The sequence below is a fragment of the Colius striatus genome, chromosome 29 (assembly GCF_028858725.1).
Source record: "Colius striatus isolate bColStr4 chromosome 29, bColStr4.1.hap1, whole genome shotgun sequence".
Lineage (NCBI taxonomy): Eukaryota > Metazoa > Chordata > Aves > Coliiformes > Coliidae > Colius > Colius striatus.
In genome coordinates, this window is record NC_084787.1 from 1459056 (window position 1) to 1473127 (window position 14072).

At 48.1% G+C, this 14072-nt stretch overlaps 3 protein-coding genes across 3 annotated transcripts; all 3 read right to left on the minus strand.

Annotated features, from left to right (window-relative positions):
* Positions 1–1359: 1359 nt before the first annotated feature.
* Positions 1360–1956, minus strand: LOC133628323 (keratin-associated protein 16-1-like). Its single transcript, XM_062016208.1, has one exon. It carries the CDS (start codon positions 1954–1956, stop codon positions 1360–1362), a length of 597 nt encoding a protein of 198 aa, XP_061872192.1.
* A 5934-nt stretch (positions 1957–7890) lies between these two features.
* LOC104562973 (keratin-associated protein 5-1-like) lies at positions 7891–8163 on the minus strand. Its single transcript, XM_010209276.2, has one exon. It carries the CDS (start codon positions 8161–8163, stop codon positions 7891–7893), a length of 273 nt encoding a protein of 90 aa, XP_010207578.2.
* A 3876-nt stretch (positions 8164–12039) lies between these two features.
* LOC104562972 (keratin-associated protein 10-4-like) lies at positions 12040–13206 on the minus strand. Its single transcript, XM_062016062.1, has 3 exons — positions 12817–13206; positions 12421–12549; positions 12040–12348 (listed from the first exon to the last, which is right to left on the minus strand). Exons 1-3 carry the CDS (start codon positions 13204–13206, stop codon positions 12040–12042), a joined length of 828 nt encoding a protein of 275 aa, XP_061872046.1.
* Between the last annotated feature and the right edge of the window lie 866 nt (positions 13207–14072).

Genomic DNA, 14072 nt, shown 5'->3' on the forward strand with positions numbered 1-14072 from the left:
CTGGCATGAGGGCTACCGTGGCCCTTGGTCTGTGGGTCCTGAGTCAGCCCTTGGAGCACTGTGCCAGGATGGTGCCTGGGAACTGGCTTCAGTGAGAAGAGACTGAGAAGAAAACAGCCAATAAAACAGGGGATTTCTGAAGTTCAAGTTCATATGTGGTTTGATTTCCTCCCCCCACCCGACTTTTGCTTAACATTAGACATGAGAAAATGAGATTGTTGTGGTTTTCTGTGTTAAGAGAACAAGAATGAACTTTTTCCTTCTGGTTTTCCTCGGTGGTTGGTTCCTTTCAGAGCATGCTGGGGCTGTGCTTAGGCAATACAAAGAAACACCAACATGTGTTTTAATGCACTGGGTGGAAGGCTTTTTTTTTGGCAAAGTGAGAGAAACAGCAGGTTAGCAGCGTGCCTGCAAGAGCCAGGGAATGAGGAGCTGCAGGGGAAGAGCTTGGACTGCATCTTCCTGCGCTGAGTGAAAAGGTGTTCCTGGCATGCACAGACACACCTCACGTGCTGGGGCACACACCTATTATCATGATGAACGTTTATATGGTGGATGGCCTCCCGGTGCAGTGTTGCTATTGACTAATGAAGGTGATGGTACACGTGGAGCAGGCTGTTTGTACTCAGACCTCTTGCTGATGAAGCCCATCCATTGGTGGGTAACCACAGCAGCACATGGATGGAGCTCAGCCTGGAGAGCCAAAGCTGAAATCCTTGTGTGTTAACTCTGAACTTGACTTGAAATTCACAAGTTTCCTTCCAAGTGAGAATTTTAATGACTTTTAACATTGCAGTGTTGGCAATATTTTTGTGGGGAAAAGACAAAAAAAAAAAGGAACCAAGCGTCAAATCAACCTTTTCAACTTTATTCTTGAATACACGGGGAGGAAATAAACTTACTGGAGTCCTTGGTGCTCCTGCAGTCACAGGATACACTTTTATTCCAGTACAGCCCTGTTTCTGTTTTAGAACAACATTGACATCACAGTCTGCTGAACCCATGGGAAAAGATGAATCCTTGGCAGGCTGAATCCCTGTCCTTGCTCAGGCTTTTCTGTTTGGTTTGTCCTCAGGCTGTTTACCTTCTCAGAAGAGGGGAGAAACAGCTAAGAGGAGGAAGAGTTAAGTGCAGTTTGGATGATTAAAGTCTATTTCCTGGCAGGGAATGACCCTGGGAATCTAAAGTGTCAGTGCTGGGGTCGAGCAGGAGACTGTGGACCCCGAATCCAGTGTGCAAAGAGCATCAACGAGCTGCCAGCCACGGCAGGGATGCAGAGGTAGGAGCATCGGCGGTTTGGGTGAAGCATCCCCCACATTGAGCCATGTTGTGGTGTGGAGGGGTTCGCTGGGTTCTTGCTCATTTCTTCTGCAGACAGGGTGGCAGCAGAGTGACCTTTTTTTGCTGGTGCTGGCTGGGAGGCAGGGGCAGGGGCACAGCGGCTGGGCGGCAGTGCTGGAGAGCTGGGCAGCTGGATGGGACGCAGGGGCAGCGGTGCTGCAGCGGGGGGGGCAGGGGGTGCAGCACCACGGGGGGACAGGCATCCTCCACAGGACACTGCTCCACCCTCCTCCGTGGTTTGCCACAGCACTGCTGCTCCTGGCAGTGCAGGGCTGGACGGTGCTGCTGCAGGGGCCGGCGGTGGATCTTCACGGGTGGGGGGCAGATGGGCTGCACGTGGCTCACCTCCACCCGCCGCCGAGGCTTGCCAGGGCTGCAGCTTTGCTGTGGTGGGGAGCAGCTCAGGGGTGGGCACGGCTCCACGGACTGGCAGCCTTGTGGCACGCTCTGGCAGGACCCCTCAATGTCGTGGCTGAGGCTGCCGGGGTTGTGGCAGGGAGACACGGGGTTCTCGTGGCAGCATCCTGCGGAACTCTGCCACGTCCAGCCCTTCTCGCCGCAATCCGAGCCGTCGTGGCACAAGTTCTGGTGGCTGTTGCCTTGATGGTACTGCATCCTGTGGCAGAGATGGCCAAGCCCTCGAGGATAAACAGTCTAGGAAAAAGAAAAGAACCTGCCAACTTCCTTTTATTTTGCTGTTTCTATTACAAAATATGAGAAATCTGAGAGAACTCAACTCACCCTGTGACTGGTGACAGACGTGTGGAGCAGAGTCTGAGTCCTGAGGACACTGTTGGGGCTGAAAGCTTTTATATGTGGCCAAGCTCTCTTGGAAATGAAGCATGCCATGGGAATTAATAGCTGAGCAGTGAGTGCCACTTCTGCATGTATATTTTTTCTGGCACTTGCTATTGGATTAATCAGCTGCAATTAGCATCTCCCTCGATGTAATGGCACCTCAGCTCTTTGCATGTGCAGTGGCCATTATCTAATTAGTTCTGCTGTCAGTCATGTTACCTCATGTTAGTCAGATGGGATCCTGGGATAAGGATACCTGGAATACCGTGATGCTGAGTGTTGGGCTCAAACAGAGTCTCCTGTGGCAGAAAACAACAAAAAGGCTCAGGAGTCCTGGTGTCCAGTTCTGTGTCCTGGCACCCAAGAGCTCGTGGCTTGACACAGGGTGTTGGAGCAGAGATATGCAAATGGAAATGGTTTTGCACAGGGCTGAAAGAAAACAGAGGAAGATCTGTCAGTGAAGACAAAGAAATTTCCTGCCAAAATCAAGATTTTAAAAAGGAAAAATTGTCAAAACAGTGAAATTGTGTTTTTAATAAGAGGTGATTGATTTTTCAACCCCATTTCAGTTCAACACCACTTGCTCTAGTCCTGAAGCAGGAATTGTTGTTTGTGGTGTGCTCCATGGAGCTGTGTTTTCTTTCTGCAAACTCCTCTCTGAGTGTTTTACCAGGAGCTGGAAATTCTCTCCCAGGTGAGAAGCACCTCAGTCAAGTGAGTGGCTACAACACTGAAAGTCCTTTTATGTGCTGACAACCTGGAATGAGGACACCACAGAGGAAGGGCTGACCTCATGAACTAACTATTCCAGGCTCTGTCAAACACCATATCCACCTTTCAGACATTTCTGCTTTGACTCATTCCTGTGGTCAAGGCATATTTTTAAGTACCAGCAAAGCATCTCTCACAGCAGCCCCCGGGCTGTCAGTGCAAAAGGTATTTCCATGGGCTTCCTCCACGGTAGAGCCTCTGTAAGAGATACTCAGAGTGGTTTTTTTTCCCCAGTGGTGTTTGGGTTTGAATCACTGGGAAAAGCATGTAGAGAATTCAAGGGTGTAACTCCAGGGAGCATGATTAGACCTGAGGACTTTGCTGCTGCTCAGATAATTTATTCTTTAGCTTCAGGAATGATGTAATTGCCTCGCAGGAAGCCATGGGACTCTCATGTAAGGGTGAAAAGGACCTTGGTATCTGTTAAGGGCCAACAAGGATTTTAGATTCATAGCTCATCACCACAGTTCCAAGGTTATGCTGTGCTTGTTTCTTTTTTTTCATGTTAAAAAAGACGTTTTGGAGTCATTCCCCTTCTTGAGGGTTTAACAACTCACAAAGTGTTTAATTTCTGAATCCCACCTCTTAACATTTGTCACATTTTAATAGACTTCCAGATGAAAGCAGGCAGTATTTCTGAGTCCTTCAGGCTGGGCTTACATCTCTAAACCTTTCATAGAAGCATCTTTCATGGAGGCATCACGGAAACATCTCTCCATGCTTACTGGTCTGTTTAATCTCAAGCCTTTTAAGAAGGCTTCTTTAAAGCTGAGTAAATTTGCTGGAAAGGATTCCATTCACAAAAACGACGTTTAGCTCTGGCTTTAGGACCATACAGAGGCTTCTGTCGCAGACTGTGTATCTTCAATACCATAAACAGGGGAAAGATACCAAGAAACCACATGACCAGGAGGATATCCCTGCATCTGCTGGGGTGCTGTCATCAGTAGCATGACAAAGAGCTGAAAATTTCATTACAGTCAGAAACGAAGCAATGCTGAAAATGTCCCAGACCAGAGCTGCAGTTCAAAGCACAAAGATAAATGAATAAACACAGACCAGAAGTTTGCAGTGTTATAACTTACAAATTTTATTGTCTTTCATGACTAATTGGAGATTAAAGCAAGGAAAGGGAATGTGATACATCAACAGCATTAAACATCCCACACACCAAGGAGAAAATGAACAGCAGGACTACTGCTTAAAGAGAAAAAAATCACACTGATAGCAACTTTGAAGTTCATTACAAGCATTTGGTAATTAAAGGCAGACAAAGAAGAGAAGATCTACAGTTTCTAGGCAAAGGAGGAAGAGTGTTCAGGGCAGTATCCGTATCCATATCCATATCCAAGACTGAGTGAGCCAGGAGGGAAGCAGCAGGCAGAGCAGCTCTGCTTGCCTTTTGCTGAGTGGGTTTAGTTGCCACAGCCACAGCAGCCTCCTCTGTTGCTGTTGTTGCTCATGGTGTAGCAGCACATGGGCATGCAGCAGCTCTGCATGGGCATGCAGCAGCTCTGGCAGGGTGAGCAGCACATGGGTGTCTTGCAGCACTTGGGGCTGCTGTAACAGCACACGGTGTAGCTGCTGTTGTTGTTACTTCCACCACAGCATCCGTTGGGCATGTTGTTGGTTGGAGTGTAGGCAAAGCTGGAAGGAACAGAGAGTCTGTGACTAAAAGAAGGCTATTTGGAAATACAGATTTAAGTCAAAGCTCAGTTTATGCTAAAATGAGACATCCAAGGAGCTAAACCCAAGCACTCTCCTGTTTATCTTGCTTGTGACTCTTCTCCTTGCCTTTTTTCCTGCAATGGAGATGCCCACCTACACATAGCAGGGCATCTCTGACATCTTAACAGGAAACACACAGCACAATGCACATTAGCTTTGGTCTGAGTCCTCTTGAAACATTCTTGCTCCCCTTCCCTTGCTCTGCTCTCCACCCTTTAAGGCTTCTAGCTCATCTCCATAACTCCTATCACACAGTTCATAAAAGCCCAAATTCAAAGTCCCAGTTCAGGTCCACAGGCATGTTTGGATGCTGTTATGAGATATCCATAGCATTTTCCTTCTGTGAAGAGGAAGATTTAGATGTTCTCACTTACCCTTTCGAAGAGTGAGGAGAGCTGGAGAGAAGAGAAGATGAGCGAATGAAGTGAGCTGGGCCAGGAGCTCTTTTATAGTCCTTAGACACCTTGCTCCTGGAAGTGAGACAGCTGTTGGCCATTTGAACTTCCCTGTTTACTAATCAAAACCCATACTTTTTAGCTATACGTGTCTTCTGGTATTTACTCTTTGCCTTATTATTTGTAGATCACGACCTTTGTTTTGCCTCCTAATTGTTTAGCCTGGAGATAATCAAAGGGCTTCTATGAATACTAATGAATTTGTCCTCTCTGCAATCTTGCAGAGGAGCCAGAAAATGTGTCCTCGTATCTGTTTGAGACATGCAGACGGTGGCGGCCGAAGATGCTTAAAGGACTTACTCAGCAGCAGCCGGTGCTGGGTGTAAGAGCCGAAACTGCACCCAGCAGCGTCTCTGGGGCACGTGATGGGCTGTTTCATCAGACTGGTGTTTGAAACAAATAGGTGGGAAATTTCATGAGAATGGGTTTGTTCCTGGTCATGGGATGTTCATGTGAGGAGGGAGCGAGAAGGACACGTGTTTGGGATGTGTCAGGAGTCGTGCTGAGGCTCAGTGACCTTCACATGACTCCGTGCGAGACCATCTCAGAGGATCTTTGAGATGCCAAAGCCAACTTTGTCTAAACTTTTGTGAATCTTCCAGTTTGGGAGGGTTTAGGTTTGCAGATGGGCATTGCTCCAGTTTCTGCTCTGCTTTGCTGGAACTGTTTTCCTAGAAGCTTCTTTGGAAAACCTGGAACTGAACATAAAGAATGTTTTGTATTGTAATGAAACAGTCCATTGCCTGTGCAAGCAGCAACACAAGGGTGGCTCTGGGACCAGGCATGATGCATTGATAGTCCACAGGTCCCTCCTGCAACCTCCTTTTGCATCCATCTGAAATCCCTTTGTTTGCTGGAGTCCTGGCACCAAGCAGGATCACCCCTACCCAGTTCCTCAGGGGGCAAGGAGGGAGGCTTAGTGTGTTGGAGGTGACAAATGAAGGTCCCCAGCAGAGAAAGAGAGGGAGATGAAGGTGAAAGAGGAGTGACAAGTACAGAAGACTTGTGCTAACTGGGGTCATGGAACTAAATGGGAGGCAGAGACTCAGAAGTGATGCAGGAAGAGACAGTGTTGAGATGGAACCATTGTGGGTAGGAGAGAGGAATGGAGGAAGGTCAAGGTAGGGCAGAGTCTTGGGCAACTGAGCCAGGGTGGATGAATACTTGTTCAGTGCCAGGCCTCATCTCTGATGCACTTTGCTGTGGGGCTGATGCTGGCAGGAGCACTGGGTATTTGGGAGGAATTTTTTTCATGGCCTGAAATTGCAGCTCTCATTTGGAGACCTTGCTGTACTGCTCTGAGAGGAGTGCTGCCTAATGAGAGGATGGTGGAGCCTGCCTGGCGAGTTCTCTGCTTGCTGCCTGACATCCTTGGGACCCTTGGGGTGCTCTGAAGAGGGGTCCTCCTAAATGGGTTGCTACTAGCTCCAAGACTGGTAGCAAACCCCTTGGTTTGCTCTCTGCACAATGCAAGGGAGAGCAGATCATGATTTGCTTGCCACAGTAAATGCAGCCAGCTCCTTTCCAGACTTTTCTGGAACAAGGGTAATTCCTTGAGTGAGATGCTTGAGAAGAAACACGTAATTGCAGCTTCTCCAGACACTGTAGAAGAACATGCATGGCATTTCCTTTCCAGCAAGTGCCCTCTGAGGAGGCATATGCTGGTCTGCTCGTGAGAATGGATTAATTTACATGGAATCAAAGGGTTCACACTTCACTTGTGCCTCCAGAGGGAAAGTTCTCATTGGCAAATCCTGCAACTGCAAGAAGAAATGATTATTTAAGTGGGCATTTCCCACTCATAATAGTTCTGTGCAGCCATTTGTGTGTAATGTAGGTACTTGAATGGTCTTTGGTGAGTGGGCTGTGGATTTTAACACAGTGGTGTGGAAATGAGAGTTGGTAAAGGGCATCTGACACAGAATGAGGGCTGCAGTACAGATCTTGCATGCTGTGTTTTGGTACAACTCTTCCTGACTCAGTCACTCCTTGAAGATGGAGATTTCCCACTATTTGTTCTATCACTTCAACTCAGTGTGTGGTAACCCAGGCATTTTAGCAGAGGCAAGACCTCCACCTCATACATCTTAAACTGTTTCTAGGGACTGACTGTAGGTTGTGAAGTAGATCTGTAGCTAGTGGAGACACATGGAGCTTTCCTAGTTGGGATGGGCCTGTGTTGGACTGTTTCAGAAAAACTTCACATCCTTTACAAGTTTCTGTATTCTTTTCTTCCCATTTCTTTGTAGCTTTATAGTGAGAGGAGAAATATTGCTCACAGAGATGCCAGACACTCAGTTTGTGTTTAAATAGACCCATACATTGATTCTTTTTGTGTAGGGAACCCTCCCTGGTTAGCAGCTTTTAGACAGGAGCATCCCAACAGTGGGATGCAAAATGCAAAGAGGCTGTAGGTGTGGTGATGCACTCTGGACTCATCAGCAAACAGTAAACCACCAAGGAGTTTTGCAGTGTCACGAAGCACAGATTTTATTTGTTTGCAGACAGACTGAAGCAATACAGTGATGAAAAGAGCACTAAACATTCCACACACCAAGAGGAAAATTACAGCAGGACTAGCACTTACAAAGCAAAATCACACTGGTCATTGGGTAGCAACTTCAAAGCACGACCATTTGGTGATTAAAGGCAGGTGAAGTAGAGGAGAGAAGGTCTACATTCTCTAAGCAAAAAAGGAAGAGAGTTCAGGGCAGTACTCATATCCATATCCAACACTGAATGAGCCAGGAGGGAAGCAGCAGGCAGAGCAGCTCTGCTTGCCCTTTGCTGAGTGGGTTTAGTTGCCACAGCCGCAGCAGCTTCCGCTGTTGCTGTTGTTGCTCATGGTGTAGCAGCACATGGGCATGCAGCAGCTCATGGGCATGCAGCAGCTCTGGCAGGGGGAGCAGCAGCTCTGGCAGGGGGAGCAGCAGCTCTGCGTGCAGCACTGCGAGGGTGTGCAGCAGGATGGCATCTTGCAGCACGACGGTGTCTTGCAGCACGACTTCTTAGTGCTGTAGCAGCACACGGTGCAGTTGCTGCTGCTTCCACCACAGCATCCGTTGGGCATGTTGTTGGTTGGAGTGTAGGCAAAGCTGGAAGAAACAGAATCTCTTTTTCTCTGCCTGAATCTCCCAGTTTAGGCAGTTTAAAACATACTTATCCCAAAGCCCATCCCAAACTGACTGGGAAAGTCCCTACTGCCCAGCATCCCACAACAGCCTGTCCCTGAGGTCTCCACAATTTTGTGTGGGACACCCTTGTAGTTGGCATATTATCCAACAATGGTTCCATCAGAAAGAAGACACCCAGGTGGATCCCAAACCAAACCTCTCAAAATCGGTCCCAAACCAGACAGTACAGCAAATCCTGGAGCTGCAGTGCCAACAAAAAGGCAAGTAGTAACTCTGGCTTACCCTGTTGACCAGTGAGGACAAGAAAGCAGAAGGCAAGATGAGTGAATGAAGATCACTGTGATGGGGGAGCTTTTTATATGCTTCAAAGGTATTTCCCTGGAAATGAGGCATTCTCTGGCAATCCTGACTTGCGTATCACTTGATATTTTCCTCTCATGTGCCTTCCGGTATTCCATGGTATTCCGTCCTTACTTCTTTCTGTTTGCTCACCACCTTAATTTGCACCACAATTAGTTGTACATGCAAACAACAGGTGTGAATTCTCTAATGAATTTGCATTACTGGGAACTGGAGGTGGCTGTGAGGTGTTCCCATCCGCTTCCCAAGGAATGACCTCGAGACACAGGGACGCTGAACAATGTGCCTGGGGGAGGCTGGGTGCTGAAGCAGTGGGAGAACCATGCCTGGAACTTGGAAATGTCATCACTTATGTGTCCCCTCTGCTCTTGATTGGCATTTTGGTGGGCCAGTGGAAACTATTGGTCAACGTGAATCGTTTTTTCCTGCTTCTGAGAGGTGTCTGTGTGGCCAAAGTTAAGACTGAAGAGCTTCTCCTTTCCCAATCTTGTTCTTGGGTCTCTTTCCGTGGTCCTTGTTCCTCACATCCTCTGCTTTTTATTTCTGCTAAACTAGGAAGAATTAAGGATTAAGCCTGAATTAAGCAGCTTTCAAAGCAGTGGTGCACACGTTAGATTTTTCCATGTTATTTCCATAGACTCCTTTTCCTGAGATGATTTCTAGGGTGTGTGAGGCCAAGACAGACTGTGTGTAAAGGCTTTTGTGATGAGCACAGCTGCGTGTTTCACACTGACAATTTGATTCTGTATCACTGTAGGTAAACATGAGGTTCAAGACTGGAAATCCAATCCTGAGTGCATTTCTCCATGCCTTTCACCTGTACCTCAGGAGCTCAGGTAGTATCTCACAGAAGTTCTGAGTTCAGGCACCCAACAGGATTTTTTTTCCCAGCAATTGCTTATACTGGTTCTGGCTGCAGTGTGCTGAGACCACGCTGCTGTGCATGCAAAGCTTGACTGAACAGTCAGGAGGGAATGGATAAGACTGTTGGAGTCACGGCAGATATGATGAAGCAGGCTTGGGGATCTAGGAGGGAAAAGTGGCCATGTGCAGAGCCAGGACAGCTCCACCTGGGAAGAAGAAGGTGTTGATGGCATTTTCATCTGATGAGAGGGGACATCTATACAAAATGAGTCCCAAGATGCTGAGGCAGCAAATTAAAGTTGTCATCGTGTTCAGCAGACTCTGAGTGTGGGACTGGAGTGGTGACAGATTCCCTGGTGACTGGGACACGTAGTTTCTTCCCAAGGTGTGAAGATGACCTCCTGTGACGTTGGATGTCTCTTCTGGAATTGTCCCTAGGGGAGCATTGCTTTGGTCGTGCAATAATAGCCAGATACCTGCCTGCAGGATGTGATGTCCTTTTTGTGTAAACCCTCAAACATGTCATCTGCTGAATAAGTCATTCATCACTTTTTTATCAGGTTTTATTGTTGCCATATAGGCCAAGATGATCCCTGGGTAAGAATCACAGAATGGTCTGAGTTAGAAGGGATCTTTAAAGGTAACCTGGTCCAAGCCCTCTGCCACTGCCAGGAACATCTTCCAGTAGACCAGTTTCAGAGTCCCCCTGAGCCTCAGCTTGAATGTTTCCAGGGATGGACATCAACCACCCCAGAGGGACAACCTGTGCCAGGGTGTCATCACCCTCATTACACAACAATTCTTCTTCTGTCTAGTCTGAGTCTACCCTCCTTTAGCTTAAAACCATCACCCCTGTCCTTTTGCTACAGGGCCTATTAAAAAGTCTGTCCTCATCTTTGTTGCAAGCCTCCTTTCAGTGCTGAAAGGCTGCAATAAGGTCTCCCTGGAGCCTTCTCCAGGCTGAACAACCCCAACACACTCAGTCTATCCTCACAGCAGTGCTGCTTGATCCCTCTGATCATTTTTGTGGCCCTTCACTGAACCTGCTCCAGCAGGCTCATATCTTTGTTAGCAATGGTTGTGAACCCTGCAAGGCTGCTGTTAACCAGAGTCTCCTACAGATATTGAAGAGATTCTGACATTTAATATGTTGTTGGGGCAGAAATGACATCTTCCACACTCAATCTTTTCTCCATGCCATGCCGTGCTGTCTTTGTAAACTTCCATGGTGGTTATGTGAATTGGAGAGCTGAATTTAAGGCACTGACCACAGAGAATGGGGAGGAACCTGTCATGGCAGCTTTCCCAGAACATGATAAAATTAATATTCACAAGATTTCCTTCACAGAAAGCAGTTCTGGTACATTATATTGTGTATGGTATAAGATACCCTTCTGCCAGGATACTGCACACGATTTATCTGTTAACAAAAGACTCCTAAAGACCTGAATAATGTTTTCAGAAGAGTCTAAAGTGGTAGAGAAGATTGTTCTAATACAGGCTTTGTGTGCTCTGAAGATCTGGTTGGGGGAAGCAATCAAGGCAGTGCTCAAGGCATTTTCCTGAGACTGGCAATTCAGACCTGAGTCCTGAATTTTAATGGGAAAGGAAGTCCCAGCCAGGTGGAAAGGACATCGTTGACTCATGTGTGTGCTATTTTAGGAATGAAGCTTTTAAGTTGTGTGCTGGAACCTGGGTTTCGTTCCACTGCTTGTGATCCAGGAGTGCTCACAGAAAAGTAACTCACTGATTTAAAGGTGTTCTCTGAAACTTTGTTCTTGAAGGTGGCAGTGGAAGAAGATGGCTCTTGCTATTCAGTGAGTAATGAATCCTCTCATTGCCTACTGAAATACCTGTGCCAGTGTCAGGGGTGAGTTCCCACACATCTGGTGGAGTGGTGTGTTTTCAGATGGTGGGATTATGCATGCTTCATTCAATCTGTGTCCTTTGGATTCTATTTACCTTAACCATTTAGATCCATAGGAAAAAAATAAGCTGATTGAGATAGGTGGTCAACAGGTGAAAGAAGAGATCATACTGCTCTGCTTGCTGACTTTAGCCTTGACCTAATTTACACCAATGGGAAGCATGGCTGGGCAGCTCTTTGTTTCCTGAATGTTCTGCTGTACCTTGGGAGCATGTCTGTAAACCAGCAGGAGCCCAGCTGGCCAAAGGCATGGCAAACAGCAACAGGATGAGGACACATTTGGGGCAAAAGGGTGTAAAAACAACCAAAAGACAAGAGTTTGCGTTTTGCTTGATGCTACATTTTATTGTCTACAAGTCAAGAGAGAAAACGAAGAGGAAAGGTAATCCCAAACCCCTACATCAAGAAGAGGATTAACAGCCTCACTATTACCTAATGGCTCTTTACCCTATACAGTGGTTGATATATTCAAGTGCATGATGTTGAATGATTAAAGGACAGAAAGGAGAGAGGTTTGAAAACAAGAAGAAAATCACTATGTGTTTACTCCATCGTCTCGTGAACCAGAGGCAAATGGCCAGGTTTTCATCTCCTTATGCCTGTTCTTGTGGCACACCAGAGATGGGAGCAGGCAGAGCTGCTTTTGCCACCCAGAGCTGGCTCAGCAACGCTTCTTGATTGAGGTGCAGCACTGCTGGATGGGTATGCAATACCTCCTCACAGGAGAGCAGCACTGCACGGGACTGCAACACATCACAACGGGCTTCTTCTTCACCACATAGGAGCAGCAAGACAGACACCCAGAGCTGCAGCAGGGGCTGCAGCCACAGGAGCAGCAGGGCTTCTGGCACACCTTGGTACAGCAGATTGTCTTCTGGCACGGGTCACAACAGGACTGCTGGCATGGATCACAGCACACGGTCTTCTGGCATGGGTCACAGCAGGATTGCTGGCACGGGTCACAGCAGGACTGGCATGGGTCACAGCAGACAGTCTTCTGGCACGGGTCACAACAGGACTGCTGGCATGGGTCACAGCAGACAGTCTTCTGGCATGGGTCACAGCAGGACTGCTGGCATGGGTCACAGCACACAGTCTTCTGGCATGGGTCACAGCAGGACTGCTGGCATGGGTCACAACAGGACTGCTGGCATGGGTCACAACAGACAGTCTTCTGGCATGGGTCACAGCACACAGTCTGCTGGCATGGGTCACAGCAGGACTGGCATGGGTCACAGCAGGGCTTCTGGCATGGATCACAGCAGGACTGGCACGGGTCACAGCAGGGCTTCTGGCATGGGTCACAGCACACAGTCTGCTGGCACGGGTCACAGCAGGGCTTCTGACATGGGTCGCAGCAGGGCTTCTGGCATGGGTCACAGCACACAGTCTGCTGGCATGGGTCACAGCAAGGCTTCTGGCACGGGTCACAGCACACAGTCTGCTGGCATGGGTCACAGCAGGGCTTCTGGCACGGGTCACAGCACACAGTCTGCTGGCATGGGTCACAGCAGGGCTTCTGGCACGGGTCACAGCACACAGTCTGCTGGCATGGGTCACAGCAGGGCTTCTGGCATGGGTCACAGCACACAGTCTGCTGGCATGGGTCACAGCAGGGCTTCTGGCATGGGTCACAGCAGGACTGGCACGGGTCACAGCAGGGCTTCTGGCACGGGTCGCAGCACATGGACTGCTGGCACGGGCTGCAGCAGACGGTCTTCTGGCAGGGTTCGCAGCAGATGGTCTTCTGGCACGGCTGGCTGCAGCACACCGTCTTGCTCTTCACAACGGAGCAGCATCCTGTAGAGCAGCATCCAGTAGAGCACATGTTCTTTTAGTGTGGTCAAGGCTGGAGGGAGCGTGGGCCTGAAACACAACGTACTTTCAGATACAACCCACCTTTGGCACATTAATGCTGCTGCCCAGGCTCCTGGGTGACAGCCATTGTTTGTCCTGAGTTGCAAAAAAAGATCCTTACAGGAACCAAGCCACTTGCCACTATCCCAGCAGCATTTGTGCATCTTTTGAACTATCATGGCAGCTAACATTCCGTTGCTCATCCATGGAAACCACCCCCTGAATTTCCATCACAAGAAGCTTACTCTCCATTGCTCTCTCTCTCCCAACTGCCCTTTGTAATCAGCAACAGACCAACCAGTTGGGAAAAATCTGGATTTCAGAGAGAGCTGTAGATCATGAACCAGATGACGTTGGAGGGGACCTTGGAAGGTCATCCCATCCAGCACCCTACAGAGATCACATCCAAAGATGCATTTCAATGCATTGCTTGACCAAACCCAAAGGAGAGGCGTTGTTATCAAGGAACACTGCTGGCTGGAACACTCACCGTGCTGAGGGAGCAGTGCAGTTGAGTGAGGAGCAAAGGGATGGGGACACCTTTTATTTAGCTGGAAATTGTCCTGCCGGAACTGAGGTACCCCACAGCAATTCATGATTTACACACTAAGCCTATATTTATCTGTTGAATGTGCCTTCATCTATTTAGTCTTTGCCTCATGGTTTTTGACCAACCCTTCAATTTTCTGCCATTATCCACTTGTTCTCTAGATTTTTTACAATTTTTTAATGTCGAGTTAATTCTCGTGTGCTGCTTGTGAACTGCTTCAAAGGTATGTTCCTGCTCGTTTTTTGTCTGATAACTCTGTTACCTGGAGATGCTGGGTGGCTTGTTCA

What these genes read in the sequence shown, in the direction of transcription:
- LOC133628323 (XM_062016208.1), bottom strand. Translation starts at nt 1,956, where the DNA reads ATGCAGTACCATCAAGGCAACAGCCACCAGAACTTGTGCCACGACGGC.
- LOC104562973 (XM_010209276.2), bottom strand. Translation starts at nt 8,163, where the DNA reads ATGCCCAACGGATGCTGTGGTGGAAGCAGCAGCAACTGCACCGTGTGC.
- LOC104562972 (XM_062016062.1), bottom strand. Translation starts at nt 13,206, where the DNA reads ATGTGCTCTACTGGATGCTGCTCTACAGGATGCTGCTCCGTTGTGAAG. An exon ending in GTGACCCATGCCAGCAGACT is followed by an intron (nt 12,550 to 12,816) that starts GTGTGCTGTGAC and finishes CCATGCCAGAAG; the next exon opens with ACTGTCTGTTGTGACCCATG. An exon ending in GTGACCCATGCCAGAAGACT is followed by an intron (nt 12,349 to 12,420) that starts GTCTGCTGTGAC and finishes GACCCATGCCAG; the next exon opens with TCCTGCTGTGACCCGTGCCA.